The sequence below is a fragment of the Neofelis nebulosa genome, chromosome 8 (genome assembly GCF_028018385.1).
Source record: "Neofelis nebulosa isolate mNeoNeb1 chromosome 8, mNeoNeb1.pri, whole genome shotgun sequence".
Classification (NCBI taxonomy): domain Eukaryota; kingdom Metazoa; phylum Chordata; class Mammalia; order Carnivora; family Felidae; genus Neofelis; species Neofelis nebulosa.
The window spans coordinates 59,084,280-59,106,519 of record NC_080789.1 but is presented as its reverse complement, the minus strand read 5'-3'; the positions used below and the strand labels follow the sequence as shown (position 1 = coordinate 59,106,519).

The window sequence follows — 22,240 nt, the reverse complement described above, 5'->3', positions numbered from 1 at the left end:
CAAGGCAGAGCAGGTGATGGCTTCTGACTGTGAGAGGAGGGAGCTCAGGTGTGAAAAGTAGGCCAGAGCCAGACCATGGAAAGTGTTCAGGGGAGAGATAGTAGGGTGTAGTGATTTGATCCTGTCTCTACTACTCGTCTGTTTGGCTTCGGACAATTGACTTAATTTTTGCCTAAATCCGTGCCTCAGTTTCCACATCTGAAAAATGGGCACAATGATTGCACAGACCTCATGAGGTTTTTATGTGAGGATCTGTATGTGTGTGTGTTGCTTTGAACAGTGCCTGGCACAAGTTAAGTTCTAAATGACTGTTCACTATTATTACTATGTGCCAAGCTGAGGAGTTTTGACTTTCCCTGTGGGTGATGGGAGTCATGGACAGGCCCCAACAAACGCATGGCATGATCTGAAAGCAATCACTTCCTTCACCCAAGACCCAGTTGGAATCTGAGAATCAGATAAAATCACTAGAAAAAAGAAAGTGCTAACTATTGCAGTGATATCTGAGAAGGAAGAAAGATAAAAGGCCTTGGGAATTGGCTGCTAGGTCCTTGGTGAGCTCTGAGTTTCCAGGGAGTGATGGGAATGGATGATGGAGTACAAGGGTTTGGGGAATGCATGGACCATGAGACAACAGAGACCCCATACTTACGCTCTTTGAATATTTTGACCATATGGGGTAAGAGGATGGTTATTTAGGAGGTGGGAGGGTAGCATGGAGGAGGAAAGACCAAAGAAGCAGCCCAGAAGACAGACAGTATAGAGACATTTAGAACAGAGATGTCCGCAGTGGACATTGCATACCCTGAAACGTGAGGCAAAATGTGGGTATGAATTAGATTGTGCAGGCCATTGGTTTGGAAGTGAGGAGGATGAAGGTGAGCTGATCTGGATTTTGGCAGGGAGGCAAGATGTGAGCTCATCTGTGGAAGGAGAGCCCAACGATCATGAGGTTGGGAAATTGAGAAAGTTGGGAAAGACTTGGAACAGGTGTTATTGGGAAAACATAGGACAGGGGTCAGATAGAGGCAGATAGAGGATTTATCTTGTATAAATGAAAGTCCAACCAAGATGGGGTATCATTGATTTGTTGTAGAAATAACCAGTTTGTTTTCTGGCCTTTCTCTAGTTCCGCTTGGCACTAGGGAATGTGGATGGTAAAGGCTTTGGGGGTGCCAGGAAAACACCCCTCAAGTGGCTGGCCGTGGGACCTAGATTGTGTAAGGTGGTAAATGAAGCCATAAGAGGACTGTAATAATAGACTGAAGAAAGAGAGCGCACAGTGGGAGGAAAGAGACAGGGAGGAGTGAGGGAAGGAGGGGAAAAGCCCTAAAGATGAGGGGCTGTAGTCAGAGCTGTTTCAACTTTCAGGATCTTCGTGGGGGAGCATCTTCAAACAATGAAGATGAAGTTGGTGGGGGGTGGGGGAGGTGGTCAGGCCTGAAGTAAATAGTAGATATTAATTTATGCATTGTGATTATAAAGGTATTTCTGAGTTCAACTTCAAAACTCCTTAAAGAAAATTAACCAGGCAGCAGCATGTGGATGAGAAGGAAAGAGACTGACAATGTTGTCAGAAAGCTAAGTTCTTATTACCGTAACAGGAAGTCACTTGAAAACATCTAGCATTGATAAATCAAGAAAGAGCAGTAAAAACATACATCTCCTGGGTCAAAGGCGGAAACATAAATGATTGCACAGCTTTTGTAGATGAATGGTTGTAAAAACAAGCAGGCTACTTTGGGTTCCGTATTTGAAGTAGTCAAGGCATCTTTAGATATTTTAGATATTTGATTGGTGTTCTGGTTTGGCCCATGTTTGGAGATTCTGTCTGGCCTGGCCAATCTCTTCTCCCAGTGCAGTCTTCTTGCTGCTAACTATGCCATGGTTGAATAGTAATACCCAGGGAGTCTGTGCGGCCTAAACTTCCCTCTAATTGGGGAAATGGGTTTTCATCTTTGATTAGCATCAGAAAATTACTCTTTTAGTCAACTAACAGGCAGGAGGAAGCCCTGTTACTACAGTGCACCAGAGAATGCCGGTTGGGCAGAACAGAAACAGTTGACTACAGAACACAAGGCTCTCTGATTGGAGAAAGACTGAAAGTTTGGGGTGGGAGAGAGAATGGGGAGGTGGCGGGAGAAGGGGAAAAGACGTGGGAAGAGGGAGGGAGCATTAAATATCTCTGTCAACTATTTTCTCTCCCTCACTAGCTCCTTCATGTTTACTCCCTTACACCCTTGGTGGTTCTGGACCCAATTACAAATGTGTTGGTGTGGGAGTGGGGGAAGGTTTCTCCCTGCCCACAAGCAATTCTCTGTGACACCAGCTGGATGTCCTCCAATTCAACTCAGTTCTGACACTCTCTACCAGGAGATAGCATCAGATTCCACAGATTCCACAGGTTAAAAGTTCAGTCCTGGGGATGCCTGTGTGGCTCAGTCGGTTAAGTGGTTAAGCGTCTAACTTCAGCTCAGGTCATGATTTCATGGTTCGTGGATTGGAGCCCTGCATTGTGGGCTCTCTGTTGTCAGCGCACAGCCCGCTTCAGATCCTCTGTCCCTTTCTCTCTGCCCCTCCCTTGCTCTCTCTCTCTCTCAAAAATAAATAAGCATTAAAAAAAAAAATAGAAAACATCTTAAAAAAATTTTTTTTAACGTTTATTCATTTTTGAGAGATAGAGAGAAAGCATGAGCAGGGATGGGGCAGAGAGAGGGAGACACAGCATCTGAAGCAGGCTCCAGACTCTGAGCTGTCGGCACAGAGCCCAACGTGGGGCTCGAACTCACAAACTGTGAGATCATGACCTGAGCCAAAGTCAGATGCTCAACCGACTGAGCCACCCAGGTGCCCCGAAAACTAATCTTAAAAAAAAAAAAAAAAAAAAAAAAAAATTCAGTCCTGCAAGACTGCTACCCAACCCCCACTTCAGGTGCCAGTTGCCTTCAGGTGCCACTGATTATCACCAGTGCTTCCAACTGACTGGCTACACATTCGAAGTTCCAATGGCCCCCTTTCTGGGTTGTATTAATTTGCTAGAGCACCTCATAGAACTCACAGAAACACTTAACTGTAAGAACAAACTGCTGGTTACCAGAGGGGAGATGGGTGGGGGGGATGAGTGAAGTAGGTGAAGGGAATTAAGAGCACACTGGGGTGCCTCAGTGGCTCTGTCAGTAGTCATGATCTTGAAGTCCGTGAATGCAAGCCCTGCCTTTGGGCTCTACACTGACAGCTGAGAGCCTGGAGTCTGCTTCGGGTTCTGTGTCTCCCTCTCTCTCTGCCCCTCCCCCACTCTCACTCTGTCTCCTTAAAAAATAAACAAACATTAAAAAAAATTTTTAAAAATCACACTTACAGTGATGAGCACTGAGCAATGTAGAGAATTGTCAAATCACTATATTGTACACCTGAAATGAATATAACGTATGTTTACTCTATTGGAATTAAAAAAAAAAAAACTCACAACAATATCTTACGTACTAGGTTACTGGTTTATTCTAAAAGGATATTACTTGGGAACAGCTAGACGGAAGAGATGCATAGGGCAAGTAATGGGGAAAGGATGCAGTTTTCATGCCCTCTCCCAGCATGTGGCTCTCCCCTAACGTCCATGAGAAGTTCTTTGAACCTTATTCTGTTTTTTAATAGAAGCTTCATTACATAGGCATGACTGATTTAAATCATCCACCATTGGTGGTTGAACTCAATCTCCAGCCCCTCTCCCCTTCCCAGAAGTGGAGGCGTGGGTGGAACTCGTTCTAACCCTCCACATTGTTGATTCCCTCATCCTTAGTGTGATCCCAAAGTAACCTAACAAGACATCACTTAGGAAATTCCAAGTGTTTTAGGAACACTGTGCCAGAAATGGACAAAGACTGCATATATATATTTCTTTAAAAAAATTGTTTTTACAATTATAGAATTTTACTTATTTATTTCTTTTTAACTTAATTTTATTTTTTTAAAATTTACATCCAAATTAGTTAGCATTTAGTGCAACAATGATTTCAGGAGTAGATTCCTTAATGCCCCTTGCCCATTTAGCCCATCCCCCCTCCCACAAACCCTCCAGTAACCCTCTGTTTGTTCTCCATATTTATGAGTCTCTCATGTTTTATCCCCCTCCCTGTTTTTATATTATTTTTGTTTCCCTTCCCTTATGTTCATCTGTTTTGTCTCTTAAAGTCCTCATATGAGTGAAGTCATATGATTTTTATCTTTCTCTGACTGGCTAATTTCACTTAGCATAATACCCTCCAGTTCCATCCATGTAATTGCAAATGGCAAGGTTTCATTGTTTTTGATTGCCGAGTAATACTCCATTGTGTGTATATACCACATCTTCCTTATCCATTCATCCATGGATGGACATTTGGGCTCTTTCCGTACTTTGGCTATTGTTGATAGTGCTACTATAAACATTGGGGTGCATGTGCCCTTTCAAAACAGCACACCTGTATCTCACAGATAAATGCCTAGTAGTGCAATTGCTGGGTCTAGGGTAGTTCTATTTTTAGCTTTTTGAGGAACCTGCATACTGTTTTCCAGAGTGGCTGCACCAGCTTGCATTCCCATTTAAAGAAAAAAAAATTTTTTTTGGTATGGGCATTTTGTTGCATCCACACGACTCCTGAAACAGAATGCTACGGGCACCAGTGACAGTCACAACAAAGTTTATTACAATGAGAGGCAAGGCCGACCGATCGGGACCAACACTCTTGATAAGAGTGCGGCCCCGAACAGCCGGGGTACGGAGTTTTTATAACCGATCACATCGTTTTATCATCACCTGGGAACAGAACAAAGAAGCAATTTCCAGATGAGTTAGAAACAGTTGCCTAATGAGGTGTTTACTTTAGACTTTCTGCCTCTAAGTTGCAACCAGTGGATCTCCTTGACCCTGCCTCTGATGCTCTTTTCTTTGAACTTTTGTTTCCTTAATTGGTGAAGCCTAATTTACAAGAGTATGAGGCGTAATTTATAAGAGTAAAGCATGGCTGTTATCTCTTAACCTTCAATGTCAACACAAAGCTGTTATTTTTCAAGCTAAGCATTAGCCCTACACTACAATTTAACCCTTACAATTTAAAAACATTTTTTTTTAAATATGAAATTTATTGTCAAATTGGTTTCCATATAACACCCAGTGCTCATTCCAACAGGTGCTCTCCTCAGTACCTATCCCATTTAAAAATTTTTTTAATGCTTATTAATTTATTTTTTTAATGTTTATTTATTTATTTTTGAGAGAGAGAGACAGAGCACGATCAGGGGAGGAGCAGAGAGCGAGGGAGACACAGAATCTGAAACAGGCTCCAGGCTCTGAGCTGTCAGCACAGATCCTGACGTGGGGCTCAAACTCACAAACTGTGAGATCATGACCTGAGCCGAAGCCGGACGCTCAACCGACTGAGCCACCCAGGCGCCCCTTTAATGCTTACTTATTTTGAGAGAGAGACAGAAAGACAGAGCACAAGGCGGGGAGGGGCAGAAAGCGAGGGAGACACAGAGTCGGAAGCAGGCTCCAGGCTCAGAGCTGTCAGCGCAGAGCCCAACACAGGGCTCAAACTCATGAACGCCGAGATTACGACCTGAGCTGAAGTCAGATGCTTAGCACCCATATATATATTTCTTATTATAAATCACAGTATCACAACCCTTCAATCCCCTGGTAGCTACTGCCTTCTTTCCTCAGACTCTTTTGAAAAGAATCTCTCTTTGGCTCCGCTTCCTGCCCTCCAGTCCATCCATCAGCCCACTGCAGTCTGACTTCTTTACTGTTAACTCCCTAAGAGCCTTATTTAGATCACCAGTAACCTGCTATATTCAGTGGACCTCCACGTGGCAGAGTTGATCTGCATTAAGCCCCTATTCCCTTGGCTTCCTTTGGCTTTCTTTCTCCTACTTCTCTGACTCATTATTCTGGTTATTTTCTTCTCCTTTGTTTCCCCCGCCCCGGATAGTTTCATTTAATTTATTTATCTAACAACATAGCACTAGTTACGTACCATTCACTGTGCCGGATGCGGATGAATACACAGACCGGGCTCTCAAAGGCTTTATAGTTTACAACTGGGGAGAAGCAGTGCAACAAGTTAGCGGACGTTAGGATACACACTCGAGTGCAGGCTGCCGTGGGATGCCAGGGAGGGCGTGGTCTAATTTGTTAGGCCAGGGGTCAGGTTAAGAGGGATCAGGAAAGTCTTCTGCCTGGACCACTCTTCCCCCACTTGCCCAGAGCTATACCTAATCTCTCAGTGCTCATCTATAAAATAATGTGGCAGTCATGGAGGTGTGTTCCTCAAATGTCTTTTCAAGAGAATCTGCTTTGAGGAATGCCGTTACTCACATCCTCCAGCTGTTGCCTTTAGATCTGATATGGTGTGTATACTGAGGCACACTTCTGGGCACTGCCAACCAGTTGACTGAGTATGGTGGCAGTACTAGAGCCCAGCCAGTACTGGCCAGTGTGGGATTCTCCTGGGCAGTATTTACTCAAAGATCCCCAATTGGCTTGGCTGCCGTTCTGCAGTTTAAGGAGCTTACTCTCAACTCCTCCTTCCTTCTCTCTCTTCTTTTGGAGGCATCAGACCTGCATTATCACCTACTCCTACGCTTTCCCCTTTATCCTCTAATGGTGTTTTCCCCAGGGAATCACTTGCATGTCTAATTCTGTTTTGGCATTTGAACCTAACACAGGGATATGACAGGGCCTGCCTTACAGTGCTGTTGTGAGAACAGAGTTAATGTATGTGAAATGCTTAGAACAGAACCTGTTACACAGCAAGTGTTATGCTATTATTGTTGTTAGCTATTATTATTGTATTATCCTTTAGATCTCAACTTCTATTTTACTCTCTCTAGAAACCTTCTCAGATCTCCCCAGAGTGCTCCAACAGCATCCTGTCCTTACTTCTATTCCGTTGCTTTGTTTTCTTGTTGGCCTTCACACTTGGACAGTGAATTCAATGAATAATAGAAACTTGTTGTGTCTATTGTTGTGTATCAGTGCCTAACATTGTGTCTGACTCATAGGAGATGTTAACTTGATGTCTGCTGAATGAAAATGTTAATTCAGCTGAGTACTAACAGATGAGTGTTATTTGCCAAGTGGATGATGTCTGGGAAAGAAGCAATTGTTGAGAGAATTGTGTACTGTGGCATGAAAGGCCTGTACTCTGTGGGGTACTGAAAGCTGCTTGTTATGAGTAAAGAGTAAGGTATAAGAGAGATGTGGTAAAAAAGAAGGCTAAGGAGTAGGTCAAGGGCCAGAGCACGGGCAAGGCCTGAATGCCAAGCCAAGGAGTCTGAATTACGTCGACCCAACCTTATACAGGCATTGGGGTGCAGGCCTTATGATGTCCTAATGGACTTACCCATCTTTGATGGTGTTTTATGTCTTTTATGAATCATGTGTTAGTTCACCTAACACTAAATTGTGCCAAAATGGTGGCTGTTTCTCTAGAACTACATGAAGAAATGTAGGCATAATCATTTCAACAATGCATCTGATTGGTCTTTATTTACAAGCTGCTTTGGCTGCACAGTTGGGTCTCTTAACTGATCTCTTTGCCTTCATCACAGTCCATTTAAATATACCTTCCACTCCCATTGTGAGACAGATCTCTCTAAAATTAAATCTGCTAATCTTACTCCTCTATTTAATACCTTCCAATAATAGCACACTCTGGATACCTATAAGACAACGTCCAGATTCCTTAGTGTGACCCACAAGGAACCCCATAGTCTGAGCCTTCGCTACCTCTGTATGTTCTGTACTGCATGGTGCTGAACTGCTTATAGGTATTAGGAAGTTATGCTGCTCACCACTTCATTTATGTACACACTGTTGCTGCCTAGAATGTTCTTTCATCTGGGTCTACTTTTTGAACGCTTAGCTATCATATAGGCAGTAGTTACAACATCACTGCATCTCTGAAGCCATTTCTAACTTTGTGGGCAGTGGTTTGCAGCCTCATTAGACTATGTGTATATTGGTATGGCACCCCCCACAATGCATTGCACTTGTTTGGTTCCCTCCAGTTCCCTTTCTAGACTGTCGTTCCTTGAGTGTTACTGAAGATGGAGTCCCCATCACCTGGGGGAATGCCTAGCACAAAGCATATACTCCATAGATAACTGGTTAAAGGAAAAAGGACAGACTAAAAGAAAAGCTCTTCTCTTTCTTTTGAAGGGGAAGGAGATCCCCTCACCATGTGGCTGTACCTGGCGGCCCTCGTGGGCCTGTACTACCTCCTGCGCTGGTACCGGGAGAGGCAGGTGGTGAGCGACCTCCGAGACAAGTACGTCTTCATCACGGGCTGTGACTCGGGCTTCGGGAACCTGCTGGCCAGGCAGCTGGACCTGCGAGGCTTGAGGGTGCTGGCCGCGTGTCTGACGGAGAAGGGGGCAGAGCAGCTGAGAGACCAGACGTCAGACAGGCTGGAGACGGTGATCCTGGATGTCACCAAGACAGAGAGCATCTCTGCGGCCACCGAGTGGGTGAAGGAGCGTGTGGGAGACAGAGGTATAGAGAAGTATTTTCTCCTTTCATTTACTTAGGCATCAAGATGTTAAAAGTTTTCTCTCTCTGTATAAGATCTCAAAAGCAGGGTTTAAAAGGCTGACTTTTCCATTTGAAGGACAGTCGTGATCTTATGTGGTGTTTCATTTCCTTAACAATGTTTACCTTGAAAAATGAGCCCAGTAGATTTGAAGCTGTTATCTCACCTTGCCAATGGAATATTTAAAACCACAATTCTTTGTGTTTGAAGAATTTTCAAGGTATTCTTAAGAAATTGAGTCTTCTCCCCTTGGCTACCATTTAAAATATAATCATTCCTTCAGTCAGCCTTACATGTGAAAATTGACTTGGAAATTGATTTCAATATATTATTTCCTGTTTTTGGGTATACTCCAGGCAGAGCTAGGAATTATACATAGTTACAGCCTCTGCGCTTTGCACAGCACTTTATTTCTGTTGTATGGTTATTGGTATTGTTTCACACTTTGCTAGAGCGTGAGCTCCTTGAGGGCCCCCCTTACCCATTATTGTATTTCCAGTTTCTGACATATTCCCAGGTACCTGTTAAGGACTCAACAAATGTTGAATAGATCTCATTTACTCATAGTTTTATTCGTTACTTTGGTGCCCTTGATATTAAAATCATCACTTGTTCCTTACACCTGAATTTCAAACTACTTGCTGGACTGCTCATCTGGAATTTCTGCTGGTGCCTCAAACTCACCAAACCTAAAGGAAGACTCTTTACCTTACCTCTTCCTCACCAAATCTGGTTGTTGTTGTTGTTGTTTTGTTTTGTTTGTTTCAGTCTTTCTCTCTATGTACTATGTCACTATTCCTGCAGTTACACACACTTGTTCCCTCAGAGCCTTTTTCCTTCCTTATACTTTCAACATTTTAGTATCCCCATGTTCTAAATGAATCTCTTGTAAATAGCATATAGCTACATGTAAAAAAATAATGCAGTTTTTTTTTTTGTTTTTTGTTTTTTTGTTTTTACCTAGGACATTTCACTCATCTACACTTACTTAATTGTTCATATGTTTGGATTTATTTCTATGACATTCTTTTTGTGCTTTTTATATGTCCCATTTTTTTCTTGCTTCTTTTCCCACTTTTGAATTGATTGAATTTTTATTCCACCTTTTCCATTACTAAGTTGAAAGTAATATATTCTGTTTCTTAATTTTTTTAATGTTTATTCATTTTTGAAAGAGAGAGCACAAGCAGGGGTGGGGTGGAGAGACAGGGGGACACAGAATCCAAAGCAGGCTCCAGACTCCGAACTGTCAGCACAGAGCCGACTTGGGGCTCGAACCCACGAACCGCGAGATCATGACCTGAGCCGAAGTCAGACGCTTAACTGACTGAGCCACCCAGGCGCCCCAAAAATAATATATTCTGTTTCGTTAGTGGTTTCTCTAGGACTTTTAACTGCATATTTAATCATTCAAGTGTAAAATTAACATCTTTGCCTTCTTCTGATGAATCCAAGGCTCTCTGAACACTTGAACTCTATCCCCTGCCCCGCCTCCCCCACATGATGGCATTGCTGTTATATATTTTATTTCTATTTTTTTTTTGGCCCTACAATATATATATTTGTTTAGATTTATTTCCTGTTTACCATTTTGTTTGCTCATCATTCTTTTTAGAATCTTCCATCTAAAATTACTTTCCTCCAGGGGCCCCTGGCTGGCTCAGTCAGTGGAGGGAGTGACTCTTGATCTGGGGGTTTTGAGTTCAAGCCCCACACTGGATAGAGATATTACTTAAAAACATAATCTTAAAAAAAATAAAATAAAACTACTTCCCTCCAGACTGAATATATTCTTTAGAATTTAGAAAGTGTTGTGGATAAAATCTGTTGTTTTTTTTTTAAGTTTATTTATTTATTTTGAGAGAGAGAGAGAGAGAAAGCATGAGTTGGGAGGGGCAGAGAGAGAGGGAGAGAGAATCCCAAGCAGGCTCCACACTGTCAGCACACTTGGGGCTCATTCTCACGAATTGTGAGATTATGATCTGAGCCAAAGTTGGATGCTTAACCCACTGAGCTAACCAGGTATCCCTGTTTTTCTTTTCTTCCTTTTTTTTACATTTCTATATTATTTATTTATTTATTTATTTTAGGTAATCTCTATACCCAAGGCAGGACTTGAACTCACAACTGTGAGATCAAGAGTTGCATGCTCTATAGACTGAGCCAACCAGGCACCCTTCTTTTTTCACATTTCTTAAAGTGTCTTTATTTTGCCCTTATTCTGGAAAGATATTTTTGCTAGATAAGCATTTCTAAGTTTACAGTTATTTTCTCTCAGCATATTGAAGATATTGTTTCATTGTCTTCTGGCTTCTGTTGTTGCTGTTGTCAGTTGTCAGCCTAATTGTTACCTTGTAAGATTGTAAATAATCTTGTCTTTTATTTCTGACTATTTAAGGATATTCTATTTCTTTGATTTTTTTTAAACATTGGAAACATTTTATTTTAATTTTTTTTAAGTTTATTTATTTTTTTAATAATCTCTACACCCAACCTGGGGCTCAAACTCAAGACTCTGATATCAGGAATTGCATGCTCTGGGGGCACGTGGGTGGCTCAGTCAGTTAAGCATCCAACTTTGGCTCAGGTCATGATCTCACAGTTTGTGGGTTCAAGCCCCTCATCAGGCTCTGTGCCAACAGTTCAGAGCCTGGAGCCTTCTTTGAATTCTGTGTCTCCCTCTTTGTCTCCCACTTGTGCTCTCTCTCTCTCTCAAAAATAAATAAACATTAAAAAAAAATAAAAAAAAAAAAGAGTTGCATGCTCTTCTGACAGAGCCTGCCAGGCATCCCTCTTTCTTTGATCTTACTAAAGCTTTACTTTGGCTATATAGATGTGAATTTCTTTATTTATACTGCTTGGGACTTGTTTGGCTTCTTGAATCTATGGATTAGTGTCTTTTAACAATTTTGGAAAATTCTCAGCCACTGTTACTTCAGATATTGCCCTTGTTCCATTTCCCCTCTTTTTTCTTTTCTGATAGATACGTGTTAGAAGTTTCTTATTTTGAGGCACCTGGGTGGCTCAGTTGAGCCTCTTGATTTCTGCTTGGGTCATGATCCCAGAGACATAGGATCCAGCCCCGCATGGGGCTCCTCTCCTGGCTTGCTCTCTGGAAAAAAAAAAAAAAAAAAGAAGTTCTTACTGTGTTCTTATGTCTCTTTTCTTTCACATTTTCCATCTTTTTTTTTTTTTTTTTTTTTTTTTTGCTTTGTGCTGCATTCTGCATAGTTTCCTTTTTCTACATTCCAGCTTATACTTCCTGTTTTCTGCCATGTCTATCTGCTATTAAATCTGTCTATCAAATTACAGTTTGTTAAGATTTTTATTTCTGGAAGTTATTTTTGGTTCTTTTCCAGATCTGCTCGATCAGTTTTATAATACCTTTATTAATCATTTTAATCTTTCTTTTATTTTAAAATTATATTTAATATACATATTTATTTATTTTAAAAGTTTATTTATTTATTTTGAGAGAGAGAGAGAGAGAGTACAAGCAGGGGAGGGGCAGAGAGAGGGAGAGAGAATCCCAAGCAAGCTCCACGCTGTGAGTGAGGAGCCCACCATGGGGCTCAGTCTCATAAACCATGAGATCATGACCTGAGCTGAAACCAAGAGTCACACACTTAACTGACTGAGTACCCCAGGTGCCCCTTATATTTAGCATACACATTTTATATTATATGTCTTATAATTCTGGTATCTAATGTCTTTGTGAGTCTTTTTCTGCTGTCTATTCATTTTGCTGGCTCTTGCATATAATGCTTTGTTTCTTTGTGTATTTTGATTTGTGACGGTGAACTGCAATTTTTCTTGGTAGCTCTCTGGTGATTTCTTGTAGTCTGACATGAAGATTCCTCCAGAGAGGATCCATGTTTCCTTCTATCAGGTGTCAGGCACGCTCAGAAGCCATGACCATCTTGAATTGAATCTTGGCTTGATGTTTTGGACTACACAGGTAGTGGGAATTTGGCTGCAAACTCTCATGAGGGGTGGCTTGTGGTTATGATTCTTCAGTGTTGATTCTTGTCCCCCCTCTCCACAACACCAAAGTTCAAGACAGACAGGTTTTTTAATTTAAAGTTTATTTGTTTATTTTGATAGAGAGAGAGCGAGCGGGGGAGAGGGGGAGAGAGAGAGAGAGAGAGAGAGAGAGAGAGAGAGAGAATCCCAGGCAGGCTCTGCACTTTCAGCACAGAGCTTGATGTGGGGTTTGAACTTCCAAACCATGAGATCAGGACCTGAGCTAAAACCAAGAGTCGGGTGCTCAACCAACTAAGCCACCCGGGTGCCCCAAGACAGTTTTACTTTCAGTCCCTGGAAGGACTTTCTGTCTCACTCTGATACTGATAGCATAACCATTAAAAGTCCCAGTTTAACGAAGAAAGTGTTTTTTATTAGGATTCCTACCTTAGGTGGGTCCTGGACCTCATATCTTATTGTGTATGTTTTTTGAGACCATACTGAAATTCACATTTACCCTGGTTGGCAAATACCCTCGAATCAAAAGTGGGCATCGATATTCTATTTACTCTTTCTGGATTCCTGCCTTTTCTTAGCTTTTGGCCTGACCCATTTTACTTTCTTGTTAACTGATGTATTTCAGAACATTAAAAACTATATTTTATTTAACATTTTTTGTTGTTGTCAGCAGGAAGATTGATCAAGGTAAATAGTTCTGCCAATTTTCTCTGAAACTGAATTCCTGCTTTGACTTCATTTTAGGACTCTGGGGCCTGGTCAACAACGCAGGCATTTTTCACCCACTTTGCTGCACTGAGTGGCTGAAGATAGAGACCTACGTGGATGTCCTCAAAGTGAACCTCATTGGTTTGATGGAGGTGACCTTGAGCATGCTTCCCTTGGTGAGGAAAGCACAGGGGAGGATTGTTAACGTCTCCAGCATTCTGGGAAGAGTTGCTTTCTTTGGAGGAGTTTACTGTAGCTCCAAGTATGGTGTAGAAGCCTTTTCGGATGTTCTGAGGTAATGTTCTCTTTTTCTTTCTTTCTTTTTTCTTTTTTTCCTGAGGTAATGTTCTTAAGTTAAAACAAAAGCAACTGTTGAGCACCTTAAATATGTCTTAGGCATTGTGATAATTGCTTTTACCTACGTTATCTTATTTCATTACTCCCCAAATCTTGATTTGTAGATACTATTACTAATCTGGCTTATATAGGAAACTGAGGCTCAGATTCAAGTCTCTTTCCTAAAGTTCACCTGCCGCAACCAGCACTTGGCAGAACTGTGTTTTGATCCTAGGTCTTTGTGTCCTGCCACCACATCATAGTTTAATTCTTGAGATTTTTCTTTAATAAAATTTCATTTCTTAAAAAAATTTTTTTTTGGTGTTTATTTATTTTTGAGAGAGAGAGAGACAGAGTGTGATCCAGGGAGGGGCAGAGAGAGAGGGAGACACAGAATCTGAAGCAGGCTCCAGGCTCCAAGCTGTCAGCACAGTGCCCGATGTGGGGCCTGAACCCACAAACCGTGAGATCATGACCTGAGCTGAAGTTGGACGCTTAACCGACTGAGCCACCCAGGCACCTCAATAAAATTTCATTTCTGAAGGGGCGCCTGGGTGGCGCAGTAGGTTAAGCGTCCAACTTCAGCCAGGTCACAATCTCGCGGTCCGTGAGTTCGAGCCCCGCATCAGGCTCTGGGCTGATGGCTCGGAGCCTGGAGCCTGTTTCCAATTCTGTGTCTCCCTCTCTCTGCCCCTCCCCCGTTCATGCTCTGTCTCTCTCTGTCCCAAAAATAAATAAAAAACGTTGAAAAAAAAAAATTTCATTTCTGAAGAGAAGATAACTGTCTTCTTTCCCCGCCAAAGTGAGACTGTCATTGTTTCTCCACGGTGACTCTCTTTTTCTCTGGGTGCTCATCTGCTTTACTCTGTATATCTTTCCTTTATCTAAGAACTTCTTCTCTTAGAACTTCAGTTTGCCACAACCCCTAATGGCCCTGCCTCTACCTCCTGTCTCTTTTTCAGGCATTGTTTCAGCCTTAGTCCCTCTCTATCAGCTGGTTCCTTTTTATATTCCCTGTACATCTTAGTTCCTAAGAGAGAGGACTCTATTAGCTGTGTTCATTTTCTGTGTGTGCCAGGTGACCTATTACATGACATTTTCGTGCACTTATTATGTGTCAGGCACTGTTGTAAGTACTTTATATCTAATAAGTCATTTATCTTCTTTGAAATCCAATGAGGAAGGTATTATTATTATTATTAAAAATTTTTTTTTTAACATTTATTCATTTTTGAGAGACAGAGAGAGACAGGGTATGAGCAGGGAAGGGGCAGAGAGAGAGGGAGACACAGAATCTGAAGCAGGCTCCAGGCTCTGAGCTGTCAGCACAGAGCCCAACACGGGGCTCGAACTCACAAACTGTGAGATCATGACCTGAGCCGAAGTCGGACGCTCAACCTACTGAGCCACCCAGGCGCCGCAAGGAAGGTATTATTTTTATCCTTATTGTATGTATGAGGAAGCTGAGGCACAGAGGTTAATAATTTCCCATGGTCATAACATAGGTAGTAATAGGCAGAGCCACTCTCCAGTCCTAAGTGGCCTTTCCTCTCATAAAGTACCCTCCCTGGTCCAGTCAGCTGTGGACATGATGGTGTAATCATGTGGCACAAAATATTGCTGCACAGGGCGCCTGGGTAGCTTGGTCAGTTAAGCATCCTGCTCTTGATCTTGGCTCGGGTCATGATCTCAGCTCATGGGATTGAGCCCCACATAGGTCTCTGCACCGACAGTGCAGAGCCTGCTTGGGATTCTCTCTCTCCCTCTCTCTCTGCCCCTCCCCTGCTCTCTATCTTTCAAAATAAATTAATTAAAAAAAATATTGCTGCTCAGATTCCCCTTTGTCGGGGCTAACTTTAGAACAGTTTCACACGTGGAAATGAGCACGTGTGAGAGAGAGGGAGACACAGATTCCGAAGCAGGCTCTAGGCTCTGAGCCATCAGCACAGAGCCCAACTCAGGACTCGAACTCACTAACTGCGAGATCATGACCTGAGCCGAAGTCAGACACTTAACTAACTAAGCCACCCAGGCGCCCCTAATTTTTTTTTTTAATATTTATTTATTTTTAAAAGAAAGAGAGTGTGAGTGGGGGAGGAACAGAGAGAGAGAGAGAGAGAGACACAGAATCTGAAGCAGTCTCCAGGCTTTGAACTTGGAACCAGTAAGATCATGACCTAGGCCAAAGTCAGATGCTCAACCGACTGAGCCACCCAGGCACCCCAGCTGTGAATATTTTAGGCACCATGTATTAGATTTCTATGGCTGCTGTGAATTTTGTTTAGAATTCTGTTTTTTTTTTTTTAATGTTTATTTACTTTTGAGACAGAGAGAGACAGCACAAGCATGGGAGGGGCAGAGAGAGAGGGAGACATGGAATCCGAAGCAGGCTCCAGGCTCTGAGCCATCAGCACAGAGTCTGATGTGGGGCTCGAACTCACGGACCACAAGATCATGACTCAAGCCGAAGTCAGACACTTAACCGACTGAGCCACCCAGTCACCCCAGAATTCTATTTTTTTTAAGTATTCTCCACACCCCACATAGGGCTCAAACTCACAACACCAAGATCAAGAGTCTCACACTCTATTGACTGAAGCAGCCAGGTACCCCATGACTGCTGTAATTTACAGTGTCTGAAAACAACACATATTTATTCCCTCACAGTTCTGGAGGCCAAAATCTGAAATCAGTATTACTGGACCAAAATCAAGTTGTTGACAGGGCCAGCCTCCTTCTGAAGGCTCTAGGGGAGAATCTGTTCCTTGCTTCTTGCACTTCTGCTGGCTCTCTGCATTCCTTGGCTTGTGACTGCATCACTCCAATCTCTGCCTCCATGGTCATGTTACCTTCTCTTTCTCTGTTGGCCTTCAAATCTGCCTCTGTCTTATAAGGATAATTGTGATTGCACTTAGTGCAAACCCAGATTATCCAGCATAGTCTCCCTATCTCAAGATCCTTAACTTAATTTCAATCACAAAGTCTTTGCCACACAGGGTAACATTTATAGATTCCAGGGATTAGGACCTGATACTTTTGGGGGCTGTTATTTAGCCTACCACATGCCATGACTGGTAGATATCTCTTACAATATACATATTGTATTATCTGCCTAGGAAGGGAATAGGGAAATAACTGAGGAAGTTACATGAGTTGTTACCATGTGATGAGCACTTTGCCTGGCTTCCAGTTTAACTGACATTTTGTTTATCTCCCTGGGGCTGCTGCCTGCTGATATACCGCCACTCACAACTGGTTTCTCAAACCCCTTGACTCATTCCCAGACCAAGAACAAAGACCTGTCCATCCAATATTCAAATCATGAATTTCTTTAGAAAATTCCAGCATGCCTTAATTGTGCTAAGGCTGAACAGGGAAAGGAAGTTTTGTCCCACATATGAGTTGGAGTTTTAAAGGGAATGTAGATGTTGTGGTGTGATGGGAATCACAGTGAGGAAGCTACAAGGGGAAGTGAAATTTTAGGGTGGCTTGCATAGCCCTCCCTCTTTCCCAGCACACACAGGTACCTGGAGAATCTTTCTCACATGGAAGTTTTAGATTTTGCTTTGATAAGGTAGGCTCTTCCATTAGAATAGTGGTTTTTAACTTTTAGGATGCCTCAGAGCCACCCGGAAGGCTTATTCAAACACATTCACCCCCAGATTTTCTGACCTAATAAATCTGGACTGGAGCCCAGTAATTTGCATTTCTAACAGGCTCCCAAGACGCTGATGTTGCCATTTATCTGGGGTGCACAATTTGAGAACCGCTCTCTACTTTAGAGGGTCATGATGCTTTGTGTTCTATATTCTTATGGACCATTATTTCAAAGATTTCTCCTTGACATAGCTTGGGCTTCATCTGCTCCAGCGAGGCTACTTGAACCTCTAGATTAGGGAACACCCCTTATCCCTGTCTGCTGAACACCTAGAGTATACCTCTCCTGTGGTGCACAATGCCATCCTACTTTAGGTGAAGGCAGTGCTTAGCACAGTGCCTGCTACATACTCAGCCCCTGATCAATATTTTGGAACTGTTTGTTGAACTAACATGAATATTCTGGAATGACCAATGAGTTGCAATATTAATGCCCATATCATATTCTGTTAATGTTCTCTTGGAGTCTTAGAACATATGGTCATTTTTCAGAGGCCCATGCTTTTGTGAGTACAATTCCTATTACCTGCTACTCCGCTCTTCCCCTTTCTTTACTTGGAAATCTCTTTATCCTTCAAGGCTCACCTGAAACATTCTTCCTCATTGAAGCCTTCCCTGACTCCGTCAGAAAATCTGTGTACCTCCTGCTCTCTGCTCATGTAGCCCCTGGAATACCTCTGCTTTATAATTCTTTTGAATTGTGTTATAATTATTTGCTTACTTGTTGGACTCCCTTACTGTGAGCTTTTTTGAGGCAAGCAACTGAGCCTTAATTTTCTGAGACTGTGCATGTAAAATACTTAGCACAGTAGCTGCTCTAAAAATGTTAATTTTCTTTATTATTCCTTGTATTCTGCATGGCTTGACTGTCTAACATGTGGTAGGTACTTAATAACTCTGTGAAAAGAGGGGCTGTAGAATTGAATGGTTATGGCAGTTTATATAATCATGTCCCAATTTTTGGACCTAGGGATATTTAAAATTTTGGTTTTTTTCCTCTCCATTTCTTTATCCTTTAAAATATTCAGTAGAGATGTTTTTATAACCCGTTTTGTTTTGTTATGTTTTGTTTTGTTTTGTTTTGTTTCCTCCCTGAGAGCATTGAAATGTGCTGTCTCTCAATCGAGAGTTAACTCTAGGGTTTTTATTTTCAGGCGTGAGCTTCAACATTTTAGGGTGAAAATCAGCATCGTTGAACCTGGCTACTTCAGAACTGGAATGACAGATCTGCCGTGGTCCTTAGGGAGAATAAAGCAAGCCTGGGAAGAAGTCCCTGCGCATATTAAGGAGGCCTATGGACAGAAGTTTTTTGATGCCTGTGAGCTTTTCTTTTCATAGGATAATTGATAACCTTACATGAGAAAGGGGAAAGAGGGTTGGTGGGGAATGATTGGCAGGCTCTGAGAACTGAGAACTAAGAACTGTTTAAGGAAACAAAGCCTTCCTGGGACCAGAGGGATTTGAGAAGGTCCCAGAGCTCTCATGGTTGGCTTGGTGATGAGGAAGAGGTTATATTGACAGCTTAGGGGCAAGGCCTGTGCTGCCTTGTCACCTACAGGCCTGGCCACCTGACCACTAGGGAGGTATTACATGGTTAGAGACATGGAACTTCTGGGTCTCGAGAAAGGGGTGCCCCTCTGTAGTTTGGCAAGGCTGGCGTGGGAGGTCTGCACAACTGAAATACAGTCTTTTTGGTAACAAAAGGCCCAGCTACAACTCCATTCTTACTGTGGGAGGAGGGTGTGTGTGTGTGAGTAGAGGGCAGTGTGAGTAGAGAGCCAGCTTTGCAGGGCCCTATTGATGGTGTCCAGAGACTAGAAGTCATGTGCAGGCCTTAGGAGCTTCATGGGAGTGAAATGGTTCAATTTCTTGTAAGAATGTCATCCTTAGGACCTGGAAGAGGAGGCAGTTTGGGGGTAAAGGCAAGGCAGTCTTCTTAGTAGAAGTAAGTCATGCACATCAATATGGGGTTTCACCTTCTGGGGAAAGCGATGCTTTTTCTTCAAAGAAGTCAGCAGCTTGCCAAGGCCCAAGGCAGCAGCTCTCCTTTCCATTTCATGAAAGGATCCTGCGATGGGTGGGTAGCAGCAGCCCTGTCACTGGCTTTGAGTGATATTGTAGTCCAGAGAAAAGAAGGCAGACAGAAGACTCCCAACCTACAGCACTGTCTTCTGGCCTAAGAGGGTAACCATTAACACAGCATTGTCTTCTGGCCTAAGAGGGTGACCATTAACACAGCATTGTCTTCTGGCCTAAGAGGGTGACCATTAACACAGGAGAGAATTGGGTCAAGAAAAAGCTGCACAAAACAGTGCTTGAGCCTCTCAGAATTCATAGCAGGCCAGGGCACCACAGTTCCTAACATGCCAGAGGGCCAGCTACTGTTGTAAACTTTTCCCCACCTAAGGTTTTCAACTGTGTATTAGGGAATTTTTTTCTCTTGTAGATATATAATAGTTTGACAATAGAAATGAAGAGGAAAACAGAATTTATTGTAGTGACATTATGTAAAGTATATATGGATATAAAAGGATATATGTATTTCATGATTTAAAAGGAGTTGAGAGGTGCCTGGGTAGTTTAGTCGGTTGAGCGTCCGACTTTGGCTTAGGTCACAATCTCGTTGTTCTTGAGTTCGAGCCCCACGTTGGGCTTTGTGCTGACAGCTCAGAGCCTGGAGCCTGGTTCATATTCTGTGTAATCTTAAGTGTAATCTTAAATTTTCTGGTTCCCACATTAAAAAAAAAAAGGAAGCTGGTGAAATTAATTTTAGTAGCACAGTTTATTTAATCCTGCCTATCCAAGATACTATGATTTTGGCATTCATTTATTTATCATCAATGAAAGGTTGTTAATAAGGTATTTTATATTCTTTTTCTTATTAGTCTTTGAAACTTGGTATGTATATTTTTTTAAGTTTATTTACTTAGAGAGAGAGACAGAGAGAGAGAGAGACAGACAGACAGACACAGGGCAGGGCAGAGAGAGAGGGAGACAGAATCCAAAACAGGCTTGGCACTGCCTGCCCAGAGCCTGACTTGGGGCTTGAACTCATAAACCATGAGATCATGACCTGAGCGAAAACCAAGAGTTGGACACTTAACCAACTGAGCCACCCAGGTGCCCCAATATGTATTTTATACTTATAGCATATCTCAATTTGGATGCTAAATTTTCCTAGGAAACACTTCATCTGTAGATTAATAAAATTTATAGTTGCCAGCAGCGTTATTCATAATATTCCCAAAGTGGAAACAACTTAAATGTCTACCAACTAATGAATGGGTAAACAAAAGGTCATATAATGAATATAAAGTCATATAATGAATATAGTCATATATATATATATATATAATGAATATTGAATATTATTTGGCAATAAAAAGGAGTGAAATACTCATACATGCTACAGCATGGATGAAGTTTGAAAACATTTTGCTTAGTGAAAAGAAGCCAGTCCCAAAAGATCACAATGTATAATTCTATTTATATGAAATGTCCAGAAAAAGCAATCCCCAGAGACAACAGGTAGATTGGTGGTTGCCTAGGACTGGTTGGGTTGGCAGAAAATGGTAGTGACTGCTAATAGGTACAAGTTTTCTTTTAGGGATGATGAGAATGTTCTAAACTTAGATTGGGTGGGTGGTTGCACAATTCTGAATATACTAAAAGTCATTGACTTGTACACTTTATTTATTTATTTATTTATTTAATGTTTACTTATTTATTTTAAGAGCGAGAGAGAGCCAGGGGAGGGGCAGAGAGAGAGGGAGACAGAGAATCTCAAGCTGACAGCGCAGAATCCGACACGGGGATCGAACTCACGAACTGTGAGCCAAAATCAAGAGTCTGACGTTTACCCAACTGAGCCACCCACACACCCCAACTTGTACACTTTAAGTGGCTGAATTTTATGGTTTATGAATTATAACTCAATAAGTTGTTAAAATGTTTCCAGTTGCAAAAGTAGATTCACATACCTATGTTGTTCCAAAAATGCTAAAATGTTTTCCAATGATGAAATTGAGGTTTAAAATGAAAATGAAAATTTAAAAATTCAGTTTTTAGTCATACTAGCTATATTTTAAGTGCTCAGCAGCTGCATTTGGCTATTGGCTGCCACTGGGAAGCGTAGGTCTGATTAGCCTAATCCTTGTAGAAATTAAATGTAGTTAGACTTCTGTGACTGTATATAACTGGAGCTTAACATTAAAATCCAAAGAATAAGATTGTTGACCACCATTTCTCTTTTTGGATACAGATCACAATGGCATCAAACAAGGGCTGTTGAGATGTAGCACAAACCTGAACCTGGTCACTGACTGCATGGAACATGCTCTGATATCTGTGCATCCCCGTACTCGATACTCAGCTGGCTGGGATTCTCAGTTTTTCTTCATTCCTCTGTCTTATTTACCTACGTCACTGGCAGACTACATATTGACTAGATCTTGGCCCAAACCAGCCCAGGCAGTCTAAAGAAAACTGGTTTGATGGCTCTTGAAATGAAGAAGGCAAAGTCTGAAATTGATCATTAGTGTCTCAGTAATCCTTATTAGGAACTAACATGTTTATATTCTAGATATCCAAAGCTTATTCCTTTAGGTGATGAATTTTTATTACTTTAAGCATTTTTTGATGAGGATATTTCCAAAATGCATCATTCTTCTTTACCTTATTAAACAGAGTAGACTGAAAACAATTCAACTTGTCTTGATGTTATTTCTTTATGTAAATGAATACTTGTTCTATGCCATGGTACACTATTGCTCAAGGACTATTGAGAAATACATGGTCCTGTTTATCCTTACTTGAAATTGATTTGTACTATGATACTTTTTTTTTTTTTTAAGTTTATTTATTTATTTTGAAAAGAGCAAGGGAGGGGAGGGACAGAGAGAGGGAGACAGAAGATCCGAAGCAAGCTTTGTGCTGACAGCAGAGAGCCTGACATGGCTCAAACTCACAAACCATGAGATCATGACCCAAGC

At 41.9% G+C, this 22,240-nt stretch overlaps 1 protein-coding gene across 3 annotated transcripts in view; it reads left to right on the top strand.

Moving 5' to 3' along the window:
* HSD17B6 (hydroxysteroid 17-beta dehydrogenase 6) overlaps nt 1-21,951 on the top strand; it is a 49,003-nt gene extending 27,052 nt beyond the window's left edge. For all 3 annotated transcript variants that reach the window (XM_058742339.1, XM_058742338.1, XM_058742337.1), the window contains exons 2-5: nt 8,198-8,530; nt 13,293-13,551; nt 18,404-18,567; nt 21,511-21,951. In XM_058742339.1, the coding sequence (XP_058598322.1) occupies nt 8,218-8,530; nt 13,293-13,551; nt 18,404-18,567; nt 21,511-21,728 (954 nt within the window). In that variant the 5' untranslated portion in view covers nt 8,198-8,217 and the 3' untranslated portion in view covers nt 21,729-21,951. The remainder of the gene's footprint in view (nt 1-8,197; nt 8,531-13,292; nt 13,552-18,403; nt 18,568-21,510) is intronic.
* Nucleotides 21,952-22,240: the final 289 nt, after the last annotated feature.